This window comes from Grus americana, chromosome 2 (assembly GCF_028858705.1).
Source record: "Grus americana isolate bGruAme1 chromosome 2, bGruAme1.mat, whole genome shotgun sequence".
Taxonomy (NCBI): domain Eukaryota; kingdom Metazoa; phylum Chordata; class Aves; order Gruiformes; family Gruidae; genus Grus; species Grus americana.
This window is the reverse complement of record NC_072853.1, coordinates 131,370,222-131,385,864: the sequence shown is the minus strand read 5'-3', so window position 1 is coordinate 131,385,864 and position 15,643 is coordinate 131,370,222. Positions and strand designations below refer to the sequence as shown.

General features: G+C 43.4%; 1 protein-coding gene across 10 annotated transcripts in view; it reads left to right on the top strand.

The window, feature by feature from the left end:
* The window catches only part of CREB5 (cAMP responsive element binding protein 5), a 261,478-nt gene that overhangs the window by 181,340 nt on the left and 64,495 nt on the right, over nucleotides 1–15,643 (top strand). For all 10 annotated transcript variants that reach the window (XM_054817764.1, XM_054817767.1, XM_054817766.1 and 7 more), the window contains 2 exons: nucleotides 6,006–6,132; nucleotides 8,267–8,377. In XM_054817764.1, coding sequence (XP_054673739.1) covers nucleotides 6,006–6,132; nucleotides 8,267–8,377 — 238 coding nt within the window. The remainder of the gene's footprint in view (nucleotides 1–6,005; nucleotides 6,133–8,266; nucleotides 8,378–15,643) is intronic.

Sequence of the window (15,643 nt, the reverse complement as noted above, 5' to 3'; positions counted from 1 at the left end):
ACAAGGATCTTTACTAGGTTGGCGGGAAGCCATTAATTTTAGGTGCCAGTTTTCTTTTCCCCTGAATATGGTTTGGCTCTCTGAAAAACCTGGTGACACAAACCTCCCACTTCTTGGAAAGCTTGGCTCTCTGGTGATGCTGTGATTAAAACATCGTTAAACATGGGGTATGGCAGGTCAGGTGAGGTCCCTGCAACTATGCGAGGTATTCCAAGTACTTGTCTGGTGCTTTGTTGTTGCTTTCCTTTGTGTTTGTTTTTTCTTTCCTCCTTTGAATGATCAATGAATAAATTGAAACAGAACTGCCCTCCTCCTTTGGGGGAGGGAGCACCTCAAATAACGGGCCACAAATGAGGAAAGCTGTAGTTGGGTTGATAGGCTTAAATAATGGCGCTGTGGATCAAACAGCAGCAGACCAGCAGTAAGTGAGGCAACCCCTCCAGTCAGTACACTTTTTTCAGGTTAAAACATCCCCTCCACGTCTTTGCCCTCTGACTGAATTTTTCAAATATTGAAGGCCAAGGACAGCACTTGGGTCAGGTGCTCTGGCCTCAGTAGCTGCTGTGGAGGTGGTTTGCAGCTGATCCGTAGAACCACATGCTCCAGTGAACTTACTTTTTAGCAATGAAAAGTTTAATTGCAACAATACCTGATTGTCCATGAGACATTCAGAGGGTGGCCATAGCCAACTGTGCTCATTCTCGGCATGGTAGGCTACTTGGGTGCCTCAGCCTGAAAGCCACCCAAACTGTGTGCACTTACTGACATACCTTGAAAAGATCCAGGCTGCTGGTGGGCAGTGGTTGCTCCTCATTACATTGATCATAAGGGTATCATTGCTGCCTTATTTACCCGTGTCTCCCTATTACTTCCACGTGCTCTCCCTGATTTTATCCTTGGTCTATAAGCTTTTTGGGGAAGGATCTCACCTGCAGTTTTTAAACCAGGGCTTCTAGACACTGTTGTAATAAATATATGTAGGTACATATATATATACACACACACACATACATGTATATAAAAATGATGAAAAAGTCTGGGCAAGTCTGTGTTGTGTAACTGGAGCAGAAATCCCTGTGGCAGTGCTGACCCAACATGGCAAACTGCCGCAGCACAACCAGCCACCCGTGGGCTGCTCCTGTGTGAGCTGGCTGGGTCTGGAGGCCATAGAAAGTCAAGAGGTGAGTTCCTTTGCTCCAGTGCAACTCCATATACTTACGGCCTTACTTTTTCCACACCAGAGCTAACTAAAGTAGAACAAACTGGGTTGTGGTGTAGGTATTCATGCTGACCTTGCATGAATGCTACATGCAGGAGAGTAAGGAGCAGGAGAGAGGTCATAGTAAGACCCACCGACCCAGAGTGCTTTACCGTAATAGAAAACATAACTGCAGTGATGCTTTAAATAGCACCAGTCCTTCTGCACGTAGCCCTGAATGGCCTAGGTCAGAATGAACCTAATCTCATGAGGCTGCAGCTGCAAATTGTCATCTGCAGAAACTGTCCTTGAAGACTACAAGTTAAGGGAAGTCTAGTCTTTTAATAGACAGATGTAGTGTTTAGTCATCAGACAATCTAGAAAACTGGGTCAGATAGGTGTTGCGTCATAGCAGACAGAATATTTGGTATTAATCAAGAAGGCACATAGCGAATATATCATAGTTATTTGATTACATTACTGGAGTTATCTTTAATCGTTGGGTAGAGTCTTATGATGGAACATGATCGAGTCACCATGGCTTAGCGGGGTACCACCCATCTGTTTAAATGTTAGTAAGGATGACTCACGGCATTAGCACGACCGTGCAGAGGGAGGGGAGCCAACATGGTCAGTTACAGCAGCTTGGCTAACACGTGGTATTTTACTAAGCCACCGTAACGCTATCCATCCAGGCCATGTGCACCCAAAAAGACAGTGTACAAATGCTGACTGAGACCCCATTGTGTCCAACAGCAGGCTCCTGCTGGAACACAATGAAAATTCTTAAATTTGGGAAAAACCCCACAGATGGCCAGATTTTCAGGGAGGTTGTGCACTTGCCAGTTCTCTATCTTATCTGTCCTTTATTTGTGGGCTGTTTGCCCAACAACCCTATTTATTCAGTGACACAGGTGCCAAGGAATTAAAACCCCTCAGTCAGCAATATTGACAGGCTGCAGGCAGCACCTCCTCAGCATTTACAAAGAGAGGAGCAGAGTCGACGTGTCCAACATTAAAAATAACAATTATAAACTCTCACTGACTTTCTTTGCTGCAGGATAGAAAGCAACAACAAAAGAGATTTTGTTGTCCTTGGAAGGAGAAGAAATGTCTTAGACAAATTGAGTATCTCAGCCTGTACAGTTCTGTGCCATTAACGTTCCCTGAGCTGTGTGCGAGTGAATGCACACGAGCACGTGCTAATCGATGACCTGTATTCAATGTGGAAGCAATACAAGTATCCATGAGTACTGGCCAATGTCAGCTTCCCCAGTGGGGAGCGGAATCTGGTGTGCGTTATGTAGCACTTTTATTGGTGGCAGGAGCAGTGCAGACTTTTCAACAAAGAGGGTCAACCTTGAAGCACAAGATTTCTCTGACCTCTTTGCAAAAACACACTTGGGAACAGACTAGCAGGAGTGTAACAAGAAAAAATACCTGAAGTACTGAGGCTTTTTTTTCCCTCTAGCTAAGCGTAGCATATGCAGACCCCCAAAGCAAAGCAGCATTAAAGGTGAAACTGGGGACAGCAAGGAAGCTTCTTTGCCATTTTAATAAATACCAATAATTCCCTTTTGCCCAGGTCCCATATTCCCAAACTCATTAAAGCAATTTTGGAAATTTTTTTGGCTCTGGAACATATAAGCAAAACTCAAACCATGCAGTCCCTTGAGAATCACTTGCACAAATTGCATAGGTCAGGCCAAAATAAGTTTCTGTCAAACAGCCTAACACCTAAGCTTATTATGAAACTGGTGAATTGGACAAAGGGTCTGTATGTGGGACAGTCTCAGAATGAATAAGGGAAGGGGGGTTGTTGTCATGGTACTTGTTTAACTTTGGTCCCACTGAAAACTCAAGTGATCTTTTTATGGAATCCATTGCTCCTGTTAGCCAGCACAGTTCGTGTAGGCTGTGTCTAAGCTGGTGGACCCAGAGGGCTCCCGAATTCCGGCGGGCGGGTGGGCACACACCTCAGTCTTGTCCCAGGACAGGCGTGAGAGTGCACCAGCACCTTTTCCTTTCCTGCCCATTCCTCCCTGCCCGCTCTCCAGGGAGGAAACCCAAGGTGCATCCCTGGCAGGGGCTCCAGCACACTGTTCTGCTCCTCAGCCCCCCAGTGTGGGGGTCTCAGCCCCTCTGTCTGATGGGTGTCACACGGACTTTAAAGTATGAGATAGAGAAGACTTGCTAGAGCTTGTTGTCTGCTGCTCTGTGGGGCTGTGGTTGTGGTGAGGATGGGCTGGTGGGAAGTGGACTCTGTTTGTGGGGGTCACCATAGCATCTGGAAGCGAAACTGAGATCATTCTCCTCCTCACATTCAGCCTGGTATCTCCTCACATTTTCTTTTCAAAGGATCACTCAATCTGCTTTTCATGCTGTTTTGACCCTGTCCTAACGATTCGTCAGTCCTCCTGTGTGAATGAGTGCTGGTACATGGAGCAGCTGTGTTTTAAGTGGAGAGCAGGATGGGTCAGGGGTTGCGTACCTCAAGTATATTTTCTGAGCTCGTTTTTCCTGCACTACATCCACTTATACCACCTGCACAGCTCCCCAGGCTTAGCCTTGCGCTGAGCTGGCTGTAGAGTCCCCTATCCCAGAAGCTGCTTCATGCTCCCTCACAGCGCTTCTTGCACCCTCTCACAGGGTTACACCGCGTCTTTGGGAGACATTGTCTTGAGTTTCTTTTGGGGGGGTATGAAGATATAAAGTACATCATATTCCTCCATCAGCAGATAACCGGGGAAGCATAGGAAGAGCTTCTTGTCTGTATCTGAGATACATTTGTTGTGGTTTTGGTTTTGTGCCGTCCTGTCCCCCCCTTCTGAATAAGTACTGTATGTGTCTGGGAGGATTTTTAAAACATCCTTCAAAACACAGGCTTTTTCTGTCCATGGAGAACCAAGACAAAAGGATGGGTTCAGCCATGTGCAGCTGCTGAAGAGAGGGCAGCTGAGGGCAGAGGGATGGGAAGAGCAGGAGTGTGGGGGTACGAGGAAGCAGGCAGGGAAAGGACTTGGAGGTTGCATTTGTTGGGACAGAAATGTTTCGGTGGGGGAACGGGCTTGAAGAGAGGAGGGCTGAAGGACTGAAAGTCCAAGAATGGGAAATACTAGGGAGTTTTAGGGAAGAGGGGATGAGGTGGTTTGAAGTCTGGGCAGAAGAGGATGAGACTTGTAGGTCAGAAGAAGCTGGTGTTGCCATGAGACAGGCATCTCCGTTTTGGGAGCCTGGATGTGGTGTCCCCCATATGGGATGTCTGTGAATCCCATTGCTCATGGCCTTTGGCCTCTTCACCTGTTGTTAGATAAATGGAAGTGACACCTAAAGTTAGAGGAGGGTTGTAGGTATTTGTGATTGCCAGTATCACTTACAATCGGAGGGGCAAGAAGTAAAGCCCCATCACTTGGTGTGACATGGTTCAGACCATGTGGGAGAAGTGACTGTCTTCCCCCTCGCAGCTCTGAGGTTGTGACTGTGCTTCCCTAACCAGCCCAGCCCATTTTTGAGGCTTTCATGGCTAACTGTGGATTCGTCACTGAAGCAAAGGATGCTTCTGCCAAGGCTGAAAATCAGCCCTGGTGTTTAAAGGCTCCAAATGTCTTTAGAGTCTTTCCATGCTTCCCCCTGCAGAGGCTCTTCAAGCTCCAGGACTATGCCCCCTTCTCTCCGGTCCTTCTCATGCCTTTAGGAGTATCTCTCCTTCCCAATAAACAGTGTAAACCACGTACTATACTGCAGAGCATCCTATTCTGTGAGAATTTAACATACTCGCTGGTACTAGCTATGTTTGTCGAGGCACTGCATGTGAAAGCTTTCTTATTTTCATGCTTTTTGAAAAGGTAACAAGTTCTATTTACCCCAAACTTGAAGCAACTCATACCTTCTCCAAAACTAAAAAAAAAACAAAAAAAACAAAAAAAAAGAAGAAAAGCTGATTAATTTCACTAACTCCCAAGACCACATTCTTAAAAGCTATTTTCAAAGAGTAGTCCCAGCTTTGTTTAATCCATTAATTTTATGATTCTTCTTCTTTGTGAGTGGGCCTGCTTTCTCACATGCTCTCTTTTCCCTGTGCTGTACTTAGAAAAATCCTTCTAAATCTTTTGAACTCCTTTTGCCAAAATAACTCACTCTGCTTTTTTATAGTCTGTACTTTTTGCCTTTACAGGCTACTTAATCTGAATGTAATTTTGCTAATTTTCTTTCTTTTTTTCCCCCATTTTCTGTGCCCTGGTGACATGCTAACTGGTAAAATCGGGAACCTCACTTTGGAACAAAGGCTTGGTAGCTTCACAGGAGAGAATGTCAAGAACCAGATGAAATACTCATTTTAGAGTAGTTTATTTACAGGTGGTAAAATTTCAAAATTAATTTAAGAGTGTTTAATTTTCTGTCATAGTCTGCAAAACTATCATCCAGATACTTTTGTTCCTGAGGGCTGAATTTACAGCAATGCTCTGATGTGGCATGCCAGGAAATTTTCCTGCTTTGTCTGTAGAAATCTTTTGCTGGCCACTGTAAGATGCAGAGGTGCATAGACTGAGACCGGCTGTTACGTTTGCATTCATGTTCTGCTAGATGAACTATACTGGTGCTTTAACTGATAAATAGTAGAGGGAAGGTGATTCATCCGTTTCTTGAAAACTTTTCTGTTCTACCGATTTATGCAGGAGAGGACAAACGCTGGATTGGTTTATCTGCGCCTACTTGTCTAGAGTTGCCTGTGCCTAGCAGTGGCTGGCACGGTAAGGCTTGTTTTGGTCTCCGTAGCCCATGACAGCTTTCTTTCCTTTTCTCCTAGGCCTGTCCCAGGTTCTCTGTCTTCACTACTGCACCTACACAACCGACAAAGACAGCCTATGCCTGCCTCTATGCCTGGCACCCTGCCCAACCCTACCATGCCTGGGTCTTCTGCTGTACTCATGCCTGTAAGTTTTTTTGGTTTGGGGTTTTTCTGGGTGGGAGGAAGGTTGTGGTTTTTTTGCTCGATTCAGCCTATGCAGAGGTGAAAGTCTGCTGGATTTTCTAAAAAATGAAAGTGTAATGAGTTAAGGAAGCTGGACGTTTTTCACTGCTTCATCTTACACAAGTGTATTTCTGGTGCAGTTAATGGCATGTTAATTAGTGTGAGAGTGATTAGAAATGGTTTACATGAGACTAAAATTTCTGGTTCTCACACTTGGTCATGTAGGTGAGATGAGTGTGTCTCTGCTGGAACAAAAAGATTTTTCTAAAGTCAGACAAAACTGGAAAAGCCATGTACATAAGTTATCCCAGTGAACTCTAAGTAATCTTCTTGTTTCTGGGAGATAACCAGCTAACAAGAATGAACTGTGACTTACTTTTCCGGCCTGGTAACTTGCACATAATTCGAATTTGGTCATGATCGCTGCTCATTTCTGCAGAGATGGGAATATTTCCCATCTTCTGGGAGACAAAGGGGTGCTTTGCAATTGTAGCTTCAAATTTAAATGATTTTAACAACCCTTTCAATATAAGACATTTGGCCAGATTAGAGGTGGAGATGAGTAAGGATGGCATGGGGAAGAGGAGATTGGGAAAGGCGAAGTTTCTGTTTCATTCCATGGTGTTCAGTTTGGAAGACAACCTGAGAGCAATCGATCATGGGAGGGAGGAAAGCACTGCTTGTTCTGGAGCAAGGGGGACATTCCACAGGGCTACAAAAATGCAGGTTTGGCTGCTATTTGAGCAGTCATTAGCAAGTTATTAATTAGTAACTTGTCAATAAGTCTCTCCTGCAATATCGACCAGGAAGTTCAACACAAAAAAAAAAAAAAAAAGACATGTCACTGTGGGCAGTTTTTTCTGGCGTGAGTCCTAAGGAACCTGAAATGGAGCAAACATCCAGCTGAGCGTAAGCTCAGGGGCTTCGGGTTGCTGCCGGGGAGCCCTTTGGGCAGCTCTGCTCGCAGACAAGCAGGTGTGCTCCGGCTGAGAGCCCCGGAGACGTGAGCATGGAGGCAAGACAGACCCTATCAGCGCTGGCTGCCCCGGCTGCAGCTCCTGCCCCGCAGCCCTCCTGGATGGACTGCAGAGAAGATGGCAGTGGGAGCTGCTCCTGCCCCATGGAGAGGGTGAGGGGCTCTGGCAGAGGCAGCTTCTCCCCACCAGCGGGCAGTGGGATATCGCCCTCTCCCTCAGGCCCAGCACCCATTCTTGCTGGGATCATGGAGCACCCTCCATGAATCAACACCTCACCACAGGGCACACAGAACAGCTCCCCTGCTCAGGAGGATCCAAAAGCTTCTTTCTTGTATGAGCCAAAGATTCAGGGGGCTGGCCCAAAGCAAGGCAGGATGCTCAGCTCTGGTTGAGAGCAGCACCGTGACCCTACGTACCACCCTACCAGTGACTAGCGGTGTAATATGGCTTGCCTCTTTTCGGGGAAGACGCTCTGGGAAATTATTTTATCCAGGCCTTACTGCCATTAGGTTTTGTTTGCAAATTGTATCCCTCCCTCCCAGCCTAGGGAGATTAGCTTGCAGAAAGGGCTCTGAATAGCCAGGAGGAGTTCTGCTTTCTTTTTCGCTATCTCAGCAGTACATGAAAGCTTTCCTTACAAGACATATGGAAAACTCTTCTCAGCTGAGCAGTCTGAGTGAAGGAAAAAGAGCCAACTGGTTTTTCATATAGTCAAGATTGTAGATTTTTATTTATGTTTTTAACAAGCTAAGTTGGGCTGCACTGACAGGGGAAGCCACAACTTTATACAGTGATGCTTTTAAAACCACTTAACTCCGAGTGTTGTTATACTGAAAGGGAGAAAATCATTACAAAAAAGCGCAAATCTGGGTGGCTGCTACATTTGTTTAGTAAAGAACCCTTTTCTTTATAATTGGCTGTGAGTTTTCAGGGCCGATTCTGATGAAACACACGCCTGCGTGCATACACACATGCAATTCACGACACAGATTGTTATTTTTCCAGTCATGACTTGAAGAAATAAAGCTGAGTCCATTTAAATAGAAACCAAACATAAATTCTTGCAAATGTCTCCAGACACTTTCAAACCTTTTTTTTTTCTTGCTTTTCCTTTTAAAGATGGAGCGACAAATGTCAATGAACTCCAACATCATGGGGATGCAGGGGCCGAACCTCAGTAATCCGTGCGCTTCACCTCAAGTCCCCCCAATGCATTCAGAAGCCAAAATGGTAAAAAGAGAAAATTTTAAAAAAAATTTTCTTTTCTTATATTGCTCTTGCATACTGGTTACCCAGACAGTGGGGGATGTAGCCAGACATTGCTTACTTCATTCTTAGTCATATGTTATACTCTTTTTTAATATGCTGCAGTAAATTGCCTTTGTGTCTATGAACTTTCAGGATGTTCCTGGTCCTAGCTGAACTCTCGGTGAGAGGGAACTGGAGTGAAGGGTGGGCTATCTCATCCATACTGGGTTAAATAGGATTTTTGGTGCAGATTAGTAGAATTCAAGCAAATGGTCTGGCTGGTTCTCTGATGGTATCTGTGCTCCACAACTTGTCTTAAAGAAAAGTATCAGTTAATAAAGAGTGAAATAAAAAGTGTCTGATGTGGAGGGAGTGTACACAGTCTTTGTTTTTTCCAGATAGGCACATGGTGTGTCAGGGCAACAGCAGTGTTAGAAAAGCAGACTGAAAAATGTATATAAAACTGGGATATTTTCTTTTGCTTGAGTCCAACAAAGGTGTTGCCATCAAAAAGAAGAGTCAGAATTTGGACAAAAATAATTGATTTATGAGAGTCAAATGTCATAGTGTTTTTTAAAGTTGTTGTCTGCCTTACAAGGTCAAGGCTTCTCAGACATATGTGATGGTACAGGATTAATGTAGGTAAACTAAACTACAAATGGGCATTTGTAAGTTTTCCCCCGCTTTATATGCACTCTCATGGAGGTATTCGGCACTAATATCCCTGGAACTGAGTTCATTAGTGTAGAAACACTTAGGCTTTTTCAGTTTCAGAACTGCCATTTGCTGGCTAGTGCAAATACGAGGACAGAAGTTTGCAGTCTAACTCTGTAAGGCTTTTATCCTCTCAAGATATCTCATCGTAGTGGAAAACAGGAGTAACTTCACTGAACTTCTTTCAATGGCATTTCGCCAAGGTAAAATTGTCGTAAGTGAGAGAATGAAATCAAGCCGACAAAGATTAAGCAACCACATGTTTTTATATATTTCTACTTTGCATGACTGGTACAGCTCTTAAAGTTGTTGTCATCTATCCTGAGGCAAAGAAAAGTATCTTCTTGTCTATAGGTATGGGGTATGCAGGAGACTCTGGGTTAAGAGCAACAACATATACGAGCTTATTCTATCTCTGTTTTCTTAGATTGGATAGGTCATGCCTTCGCCTCGCTGTTGGTCTGGGTTAGGCTGTTAACCCAACCTCTGTTAACACCCCGTCTAAAACCACACTCAGTAAACATGCAGCCAGTTGGCCAGAAGAAGAGCGATAGCCAAAAACGCTGGCTCCCCCAGCCAAGGAAAACCTGTGGTCAAGAGTTCTCTCTCTGCTGTACCACACAGTGACGCTGACATGCCAAATGGCAACGGCATCTGCAGCAGAGCTTGTTAAAAACTTTTTGGAATAGGCAAGTGTTTTTTCAACAACGCAAGCGTAGCTGAGCCAAGCTAAATACTCCTTGGCTGAATAAATCTAAAACTGGCATCTGTTTCGGGGACTAAAGGTTCTGTAGTTTACTCTCCCCCCACACCCCCTGCCTTTTTTTTACTGGAAATGTGAGGCTACTTAAGAAAAAGATTAAATTATTGGTGCATATGGTGAGAATTCTGTGCTTTAATAGCTGAAACTATACATTAATACAAATTACTTTTTAATCTGGATAAGCAGGTTTTGTCCCTAAACCAAAATGCATGAAGGCACGGTTCTTTCAGGCAGAAATTGCTATCGGTTCCAAAACCCAGTATAGTGAACCAGCAGTGCCTTTGCTTCTCAGGGGCCTTCTGCCACTCTTCCAGAGGTGGAAAAAATCTATGCACGTTAACTCTTAAGAGTAAGAGGCATAATTCAGAGCTGCAGGATCTTTCTTCTTTTCAAATGCAAGGGTTTTTAAAATATTCTATATCCTAGTTTTTATACTTCATTTCTGTTTGAGCACACATGTAATGTAAAAAGCCTGTTTGTTTAGCCACTGCTTTGAGGAATACGAATCTATTAACAATACTCTGCACGAACATGAAGTGGAAAAAATGTAGGAAATATTCAGAGTAGAATTATTTCTTACATGTAAGTTCATGAATTTTAAATCTGAATCATCTGTATTACAGGCATGTTTGTTCTTATTATTAACTATTTCACTTTGCTTCATGCTCAAAGCATAAGACTTTGCATACTGTAGCGACTTCTTTTTAAAAGTCAAAAGCAAGGGTGCTTAGTACCTTACCGGATTGCATCCCGCATTAGGAAGGAATTTCAGATTTCCCCAGATTCTGCTAATGCTATTACTGCTGGTGCATCCAGCGCTGCTTATGTTCTCTTTGGCTGGCCTCACGCGGCGAAGAATATATGTGTTGAACACTAGGCAGAGTCATCCAAGCTGCTTGCAGCTAATGACTGCAGTAACTGGAGAAGTTTGAGGGACTTTGGGCCTGATTCATCAGCTGTCCAAATCCATGGCAGATGGATCGGCATTTTCTTTGTACCTCCATGAGAGAATGCAGGGCAGGCTCCTCTAGATGTGAGACCCAGATGTGAGACCAAATCCTTCTGGCCTCATGAAAGTATGTACCTGAGCAATGCAAGCATGATTTGGTATGCAGCAGTTGTAACACTATTTGGTGACACGTGTGACTTAATTTGCTTCAGTAAAATAAATATGAAGAAATGGTATCATTACGGATGCCGTGTGATGCCAGGGTTTTTAGAGAAAGCAGATAGGTGGCAAAAGATTCACACCCTCGATTGGTTCGTAATCAGTTTGTAGAGGAAATAGAAGCCAGTCTGAGAAATACATACATTGTCTGATATACAATATATGTGTTGCATTAATGTTATGTTTCTATAATAAGCAATTTATTTATCAATAAGTATTTTAATTAGGTTGTATTACCTGGCCCTTATAGAAAGCCACACTCTGCCACCCCAGATGCTCGTTTCTTGGTTTAATTTTTTCAGGAGAATGTTCCTTCAAATATTAAAGTATTGTAAATGACATCCCAGAACTGATTTAATTTATCACAACAATCTCAGTTTCCCTCACGGTCTGCCTCTCAATTAGGTTATCACCTAATGCTTTAAAACTGTCCTGGTAAATGAATGAGTGAACATCTAAATCAATACTGCTTTCTTCTTAGATTCAGAGCTGAGTGGATAAAACCTTTATACTGCCCACCAAAAACACACATTGATTTTGTATTAAAATATATTGCATTGGAAAGTGGAGGAAACATAGAGCTCTAAGTGTACATGGTAAAAATATGCAGAATAGCACGTGTAGCATATTAACATGTGGTTCAGTAGGCTGAGAATATTATGAACTTGGAATTGTTGGCGGTGTCTTTGCCTTAATATACTGCTTACATACAGTTTGGTTTGCAGTTTCAGAGTATTCAAGGTTTTATAACTGGGAAGTGCAATACCGTGTGGATTACCGGAGTGAAAGATAAATAGTGTGCACTGAACCGCTGGAAGGCTGCGTGACAGCAGGTCTTTTTGGTGGACCTGATGCCTCTATATCTGAATTTTGCAAGGCATTGATCTTTACATGTAGGGATTTATGAGCTCTGAAAGGAGGTATAAAAAGCAGGCAGGCAATGAAAATAATTGAACTTAAAAATACAGTTTTCAATTTGACCTGTTAATTTTGTCTTTTACCCTCTCTGTCTGCCCCTTGCTGGATACGTAGTTTTATAAAATTTAAATAAAATGTAATATGTGTGGCTTGGCTGTGCCTGCTTTTGTGACAGAATCCGTATGGTTCTTTAAAAAAGAAAAGAAATTATTTCCATATCAGAAGTATGTAGGGTGGTGGGCTATTGGTTTTGCCTTGTACGCATTACTAGGTTGAACAGTAATAATAAGACAACTAATTTGAAAGCGTCTATCAGATGTAAGAGTGAAAACATAACAAGAAAAGTAATAAATCAGTAATGAGCATGTTCCTAGTTCTAATGGTAAAATATCCATACTAACTGAACCTCGTCACTTACCTAAGAATGTTGGACAGCTTTGACGGAGGAGGAGGAGAGGTGAAAGAAATTGCGGTTAGCCAGTTGTCATCAGCACTAATTTTTATTTAACTTAATGAGAGTTAAGGGTCCAGGTGAAAATACCAGTCCAAGCGTCTCTCAGCTCTCCATCCCAGCAGAAAGGCAGGACTGGCTGCGGGGACCTGGGTGCATTTTGTGTGGCTGTCAGACAGGCATCGCTCGCTTGCCCCAGAAACACAGCACATCAGCCAAGCGGGAGAGGCTCGGTCGCAAAGGTGGCCACCTTTCCTCGGATGCAGACTGGAGTCTGCATTTGGATGGAGTCTGCTGCTGCTTCTTGTTTTACAAATCGAGGTGCGTTTCCGTGCCTGTGAGCTGTGATGGTGCAGCTGGTGCAAGGGGAGAAACAGCTGGAGTGAGCTCTTACCCCCAGCCCCAGCCGTTGCGGCAGCCACTGGATGCGGAAACAAGAGGGCTGCCCTAACAGCAGCGGCATCCTGGGACAGCTGGTGGCCTTGGGAAGGACATCCCGCTGGGTACCAGCTCTGGGACCAGGTCTGCGAGGTTTCCATACGGATTTCAGGCAGGATCAGAGCCACTGAAGCTCTAGGTTTAGCTACTTAACATTTCATGACTGAAGATATCTTTTTAAATACAATAAACGGTTTCAAGTCCGTGTTTTCCTGTCAAGCTGGTTGGGAAAGGAGTTGCTTTAGTAGAGCAACATGCATTGCTTCAGGGCCAGAAGGCTTTTCTTCATACGGATTCTGGACTACTGAGCAGAGAGAAAAATGTTGCATCTCTGCAGAGCTTTCAACAGCAACTGCTCATCTTGTCCTGCACAATAAAGCAATGAAAGCAGCATAAGAAAAAAAAAATGTGCAGAGCGAAGCCTTCCCATTTAAAAAAAGACTTGTGACAAAATTTCCTGTATCGGTAATTGAGAAATGTTTTCAAGGAAGGGACTGTTAAATAGTTAAAAAACATGGTGCTTCTGCAACTGTTGACAAAACTCACTGTTCTGTGTGTCTCCTGTTACATTTGCACTTATGTTCTGAACTCCCCAAAGCCAACCTTTCAGTGTGCTCCTGATCTACGCTTTAAAATCCTCCCCGGGCAGTAGCTTTGCCTGCAGACAGTATGGCTTGCTGTGGATTAAGGTATTATCGTGATAGGTGAAGCTAATCATATTTTGTTTTGTTTACTGACACAGGACCTTGTACCCGTCATGCCTAAATGCTGGAATTATGAACGAGACTGGGTAGGAACTAATTCTTCTTAAGCTGTCAGTGGCTCAGTAAGTGCATTAGAGAAGCAAGGCAGCTGAGTTACTCATAGCTGCTGCGAATACGTGTTGAATATTTGATCTTGCTTCTCCCGAGTGCGTACAAACTGCGTGGACTGCTGCAGACACAAGTTGTAACAATTCCTTGCATTTTTCTTTCTTTGTGTCACTTTATCTTGCGGTGATCTTATCAGCACTATTTCCCTAGAAGAACTTGGATTTTTATTATTTTGTTTGCCTTTATTCAGCTGGGTGTTAAAATGACCTCGCTTTCTCCCCCGCCCACCAGCCCTCTCCCTTTCCCTCTCCCTCTGTTTCTCCACCACCCTCTCTTTCCTCAGAGGATTTACTGTCTTTGTAGATTTGTTTCTCTTTCTCCTTTTCCCTCCAGTGTCCACCCTGATTTTGTAACCATAGCAATAATTGAAATACAATCTTAATATTTGCTTGCTGTAGCTATCATCTAGCCCAAGGCAGGAACTGCTGGCTTTTGGGTGTTGTAAGGTTTTGAAACTGAAGTCAGATGCATCTGTATATGAGAGGGCGACTTGTTTGGTGCTGAACCATCCCTTCCAGAAAAAGTTTTGGTTTTGTAAAGTTGTGTGTCAGTCGGAGCTGATGCAAGTAAAAGCAAGTCCTTCTGGTAGTGAAGCCAGGGAAAAAGGAAATTATAAAAATAAAAACAAGGTTGCGTTACAGGGAAGTTCTGCTTCGCATAGATATATTTCAGTCTTTTGCTTGGAATATGTACAGCTTTCACTTTCCAAGATTTTTGCAAGAGCCATGAATAATGGAAGTTGTTTTGCACTTCAGGCCGTTGCACGTTAAGCCCGGCTTTTGCTTGGGATGTACGAGCGCATCTCATGACATGTGACGGGCTTTGGGGCGGAGGGGATGCTGTGACACACTTTACCACCTCCATATTTTAACCACTGAGGACACAAGAGCTGGAAGCAAAAATCTCATGGCAATAAATCTCTTCTTTATGGACAGGCTTAAAAAGCGTTTTCTAAAAACTAGATAGTAGCTAACGAAGCAGTTTATTAATTATGATAGCGTTCCTGTGAGATAAGTAATTCTAGACTGTTGAACTGAGAGAGAAAAGTGAAGTGACTCACTAGAGGCCACACAATTTGTCAGTGGAAGAGCTGAAACAAGCACAGAAGAATTTCTGGCTGCCACTTCCAGAAAACACAACTTCTGTCTGAGTACAATTTATTTATATGTATTTTCTTCAGGTTAATATTAATTATTAATATTGGTAAAGTCAATATAATTGTTGAAATACAGTATTTTTTCATGAGTAGTGAAAGAATGGGGAGACTCTGAACTCCTCAAGCTTACGGGGGGTGCAGTTCAAATTTAGCATTCAAATGAAGGTGACGGTTTGTGTTTGGATTTAATGCCCCTGAAATTTCCTGAACTTTTCTGATGAGATTTTGGCTCAGAATGACAAAAATTAACTGATCTTCTGAGACTTCTGTCATCTGAGATGATGGAAGCCTTGTGAGATCAGCTTCCCTGGCATCGTGGCTTTCACTGAAATCTCAGGAGAGCACTTACTTTTCACATAATGTCAACCATATCCAAACCAGGACTAACGAATACCCCCGTAGAGCTCCTTCTAAGATCACAGGCATGTTTGAAATACTGCTACAAGCTGTGTTCAGTCTGAGGAAAGGCTCACAGCATTTGTTGTTTCTTCTGTCAGATATGGCCGGTGACACTTTTCAGCGGTGGGAGGGTTATATACTGTCTTCCAGATGTTCATTAGTGCAACTTCTCTTATTTATGTTCGGAGAGTTATCAAGGAGGTAATTTAAAAAACTGGGACACGCTGGGTCTCCCACCCTGGAAACACTTACGCAGCAAACTTTGCTCCGCTTGCAGTTTTTACTAGCAAATTGCTGGCCAGTAATGTTTATCTGAGATTTTAGTAGATGAAATGCTATGAATAATCTTCCCAAATGCGTTCTGTAGCC